The 5,304-nt window shown below is 55.5% G+C and overlaps 1 protein-coding gene across 1 annotated transcript; it reads right to left on the bottom strand.

Moving 5' to 3' along the window:
* Positions 1 to 783: 783 nt before the first annotated feature.
* TMEM271 (transmembrane protein 271) lies at positions 784 to 3,108 on the bottom strand. Its single transcript, XM_071730932.1, has one exon. The coding sequence runs from the start codon at positions 2,929 to 2,931 to the stop codon at positions 1,807 to 1,809; it is 1,125 nt and encodes a 374-aa protein (XP_071587033.1). The 5' UTR covers positions 2,932 to 3,108; the 3' UTR covers positions 784 to 1,806.
* Between the last annotated feature and the right edge of the window lie 2,196 nt (positions 3,109 to 5,304).

Here is a 5,304-nt window from a genome sequence, read left to right on the forward strand (position 1 = left end):
TCAACAAAACAGTGCAGAGAGATTTGAATAATTCTAGGCAAAAATCTTCTCTCTCCAATTCTAAGGCTGTAAGTTACGTCAGTCTCTCTGCAGCTAAAAATTTAAAAATAATCGACCACAGAATACAGTGTAACTTCGCATTCCTTTTACTCTCTCTCTCTTCTCTGGGTAGCTGATACACTGGCATTATGCAGAAGGCTTCAAACACAGGATTAACAGAAAGGTTATTTTGTAGTATTTCTTCTCAGCATACCAGAACTGGGGGAGGGGGTACTAAACCAAATGCGATCTGAAGAGTTGCTTTTCAATTCTTTGTGCAACATGGAATGAAGCCTCTATCTGTTCTCTAATAATGTAATAAAATATGCCATACCTGCTTCTCCTAATAAGCACATTTTTACGCTATCTGGTACTGACATTCCACAAAAGAGTCCAAAAGGAGGATTTAATATTTTTTCTCTTTGCAGAAAGCCTTTAAATACCTCTAAGTTCAGAAAGAATTGACAGCATAAAATACATTACTTCATTCCCCCATGCCCCTCTCTACCTACTTTCAGGAATTAAAGTGGCCGCGGTGTTTTTTTTTTGTTGCTGTTGGTTTTTGTTGTTGTTGGGTTGTTTTGTTTTCTCTTTCTTTTTATTTTTTGTTTGTTTAAATAAAATAGAAAAAAAAAAATCTTCCTTGGTAATAGGAGCATACATACTGTTTTGAAAACAGTATGTATTTTTTTTTTCCTATTTTTTTTTCCTTTAGAACTGTGACCACTGTACCAGTTAAGGCTGTTTTACAAGATTCATATATTTCAAATAAAACTTTAATATTCAAGCTTACCAGATTGATGAATTGTAACAGGTAAAATGGAACTCTTTACAAGGTAAACCATGTAGTCATACAAAATAGAATTAAACCCTTCAACTGTGTAAAACAAAAAGAAATCCTGCCTTGCATTAAAAACACAGAACCTGTTTACAAAAAGGAATGTGTATGATATTTGGACTTCCTTTTAACTGACATATCCTAGCAACATCTCGGTTGTTTTAGTAAAGGAACTAATCATCGATTTTAAACTGCAGTGAATTTACCAAACATTTTCACTATAGACTTCTGAAAGCTTTTACAGTAAGAAGTTATCAACAAAAGCAGGCACATTAGTGTACAAAAACGTTGTTGATTTTTTCCTGTTTCTTTGTCAAAGTGCAGGTTTTTCTCGATGTGCATCGTACAAGACCAACAAATGTTTCAACTCATTAAATCTTAAAACATAACTCAATTCTCCCAAGGAGTAGTGTAAACGTTAAAGATCCCCAATACACCTCTAGTAAACGTGACACAAATGTCTCTGCGTTGTTTAGAAATTTAGCTCTTTTAAGAGGTAAAGAAGCTTCATGACACCTTTTCCTTACACTGGCTGGTTATCATAAATGGGTAACTCTGGACTGCTAAAGCTGGAGACTGATGAATCACTTGAAGGGAACTAAACTTGGCTACGGAGGAGAGGCGGCAGGAGGAACCAACCCTTAGGCGTTTCTTGCGCGGCCTTCAGAAAATTCAGCCGCCGAGGGACGGAGGGACGGACACACGGACGACTGGGGGAGGAAAGAGGGAAAAGAAAGGGGAAAGCAGGGAGGAGAAGCTTCCGCAGAGCCAGAGGCACGGCGGTACCCATCCCGTCGGCGGTGCGAAGGCTCTCCCCAAGCTGCCGGCGCTTGCGGGACCGCTCCGGATCCCGCTCTTGATCCGGCGCCCGCCCCCGCCAGTCCCACACCCGGCCGCCACGGAGCCGGGCGTCCCGCCGGCGCTCTGCGCTAGGTGCCGTGGGAGCAGGGCTCCCTGGGGTAGATCTCCTCGTAGGCGGGGGGCTGCTCGCTGGGCACCGGGTAGCAGTAGGGGTACGAGGCGTTGAGCTCGGGGTCCATGGGCGAGTAGCCGGGCAGCTCGACGGACGGATGCCCACCGCAGTGCACCTCCACGCCAGCCTCGTCGAAGACGTGGAAAACACCCACATTGATGTAGGAGACGGCCTGGAAGGGGCAGTCCCCAGGACTGAGCTCGAGCTCGCCGCCCGAGAAGAGGGAGCCCTGACTGTGGCGCGGCGCCCGACGCCCACCGCCGCCACCGCCACCGCCACCGCCGCCGCTGCTGCTGCCGCCGCCACCGCCGCCCCGCCGCCGCCGCCGCCCGCCTGCCGCCGCCGCTGCCTCCGGGGCCGCTCGCCGCCGTCGTCGCCGCCGCCCGCGCTGCTGCGAGGCCTTGTAGTTCTTCACGAGGAGCAAGTTGAGCAGGCCCAGGAGACACTCCAGCGCGTTGAATACGGTGGAGAGCACCAAGCCGCGCTGATAGTCCCGCAGCTTCTGGCAGCGGAGCGCCGCGGCAGAGCCGTCGGGGGCCGCGAGTCCGCTCCGCGTGCGGGCCGCGCCGCCGGGCTGCAGCAGGCAGTAGTGCGAGTACTTCCTCTCCACCAGCGACACGGTGTCGCCGTCGATGACGGCGCCGGCGAAGGCGCTCAGCACGCCCAGCATGAACACCAGCACCCCCAGCAGCAGGAAGTTCTGCCGCCCCCCGGGCGGCGCCTTCTCCACCGGCCCCGACGGCGCGACCGCCGCCTCGCCCGCGCCGGGTCCGCCGCCTGCCGGGTCAGAATCCCCGGCCGGGGCCAGAGTCGAGGCCGACGCCGAGGCTGAGGTCGGCGCCGAGGGCGCTTCGTCGGGCGGGCGGCAGCAGAGCAGTGCGGCGGCGAGCAGCGAGAGGCCGGCCGCCAGCAGCAGCCCCGAGTAGAAGGCGCCGGCGGCGGTGCCCAGGCGGAAAGGCTCGCCCTTCAGCTCGGTGCCCAGCGAGAAGCACTTGAGACCCACGGCGGCGGCGCTGAGGGCGCAGGCGAGCAGGAGGCAGCTGGAGAGCGCGGCGCAGGCTCCCCGCACGCTCCACTTCATCCTCCGCGCCGCCGCCGCCGCCGCCGCCCCGCCGCCCGCCTCATCCTCCTCCCGCGGCCCCCCCAGGCCCCGCGGCGGTGGCGGCGGCGCGGCGCGGCGCAGCCATACGAGCGCGGCGCTCCCCGACGGGGCGGCTGCTCAGCTCCGCTCCGCTCCGCTCCGCACGAGAGGCAGCCGCCGGCCGCAGTGAGCCGGGCGCGGCGAGCGCACACGCTCCCCCTCCTCCCCCCCCGCCTCCCGGACGCCACCGCCTCCTCGTCCCCGCCCGCCCTCTCTTATAGCGGCGGCTGCGGGGAGGCAATTAATTATGGATGGGAGACGCGGCGGGCGGGGAGGACAGCCCGCTGTGCCACCACTGGTGGCGGGGCAAGTGCTACCCCCGGCTCCGGCCGCCTCAGACCCGCCCCCTGCGTGGCACTGGGAGTGCGGGAGGTCTGCGTACCGTCCCCCGACCCGCTCCCCGGCAGGGAACGCGGGCAGCGACGCGCAGCTGGGGCAGGGGGACATTTATTTTAGCTCTTGCTCTATCAGGAGGCCAGCGGGCCGCCGTGCATCCCTGTGACAGCGTTGCGGGGTGTCGGCTGCTCCGATGCAGCAGACCGAGCCTTCCGGCGGTCCCCAGAGCCCTTCTTTGTGTCGTGCCACCCAACTCTAGCGGTATAGCCTCGGGATGCCCCTCCCGCAGCTCCGGTGGGGGAAGGCTGGTGTTAGGGGGGACGCTGCCACCTCCAACGGCAGCGGCTCCGCAGGGAACGCCCTGGATGGTCTCCCGGAGCCGAGGTGGGAACCCTACCCCTAGAGCGGGCAGCAGGGGTACCGTGACCGTGCCGCCAGCTGGACATGGACTAGGCTTGGAGAAGTCTCTTCGTTGCCTGCCCATTTTTCTTCCGGGAAGCTGGAGCCTCCAGCTTTTTCCCCTTGTGCTGTGCACACGCCAGCCTTGCTGGGTATTTTTAGCTGGCGACGCTGATTAGCATTCAGGGGAGCAAGTGAGGGAGAAATCCGTTTTCCAGGCCATTTTCTCTTCCCTTCCCAGCAGGGCCAATGCAGCTGCTTGTGGCAGAAGGGGTGTGTGGGCTGTGATTTGGTGTTTAGCTTTCTACAGGGGTGCTACTCTGCTACCTCTGTCTCACTGGGGCAAGTCCCGTGTGCATCTCTCTGGGCAGCACCACCACCCTGCTGCAGTCTGGGCTGGATCAGGCCATGAACATGGGATTCTGCTTCAGAAGCTGTGCCTACCTGAGAGAGATTTCTCAGCCCTGTGTGAGGAGCTCTTGCCTTAGAGTCCAGCCCTTCCCAGTGGAAATGTCCAAAAGTATCAGGAGCCCCAGTGGAACATGTTATCCTGTCCCTCGGGACACACAGACAAGGGGATTTTGTGACTTCCCTCCTGTTCACAAAGGGCCCATGGAGCACTTTGCCTGTGAGGAAACATGGCAATCATTTCAGTCCAGGGCTGGCTCATTTGTGGCTAATTGATCCCCTTGTTGGCTTGTAGTCCTGGCTATATATGTAGGACCAACCTTCTTGTGTTGCTCCAGGAGACGGTGGCTGGGTATGCCACCCACAGTCACCAGCCACCTCCCTTTCCCAGGCTGTCCCTGGCTTCTGAGGGCTGGGATGTGTGCATCTGGTGATCTGTGGCCACGTGAAGATTTTGCTGTAGAATCTGGGATTTTGGCTCTGCTTGTGCTGAGTGCCTAGATTGCTGGGGAAGATCATATTTTTATATTTCTTTAAAAGAACTTGCTCTGTCTCATAGTTTAAGACCAGAGGACAACTAAGCCCCATACAGGCATTTGCTCACTAGACTCAGTGGGATGGGGGAGAGAATCAGAAGAATAAAAGTCAAAAAACTTGTGGATTGAGGTTAAGACAGTTTAATAGGTAAATCAGAAGCTGCACACACAAGCAAAGCAAACCAAGGAACTAATTCACTACCTCCCATCTCCACCATATCCGGGACAGCAAGGCTTTATCACACATAATGGTTACTTGGGAAGACAAATGCCATGACTCTGAATGTCTCTTCCTTCATTTTTTTCTTCCCCCAGATTTTTATTGCTGTGAATGACATAATACAGTGTGGTTAGTTGGGGTCAGCTGTCCTGGCTGTGCTCCCTCCCAACTCCTTGTGCACCCCCAGCCTGCATTGGTGGGGTGTGGTGAGAAGCAGAAAAGGTGTTAAGGCTGTGTGATCACTGCTCAGCAATAGGGAAAACATCCCTGGGTTATCAACATTGTTTCCATCAGGAAGTCAAAGCAGAACCCTGTACTAGCTAATGTGAAGAAAATTAGCTCTACCTCAGCCAGAAAGAGCACACATATAAGAAGTCGCTATGACTCCTAAAAAGTAAGTGCATAGAAATGGCA

Source organism: Heliangelus exortis, chromosome Z (genome assembly GCF_036169615.1).
Source record: "Heliangelus exortis chromosome Z, bHelExo1.hap1, whole genome shotgun sequence".
Taxonomy (NCBI): Eukaryota; Metazoa; Chordata; class Aves; order Apodiformes; family Trochilidae; genus Heliangelus; species Heliangelus exortis.

What these genes read in the sequence shown, in the direction of transcription:
- TMEM271 (XM_071730932.1), bottom strand. Translation starts at nt 2,931, where the DNA reads ATGAAGTGGAGCGTGCGGGGAGCCTGCGCCGCGCTCTCCAGCTGCCTC.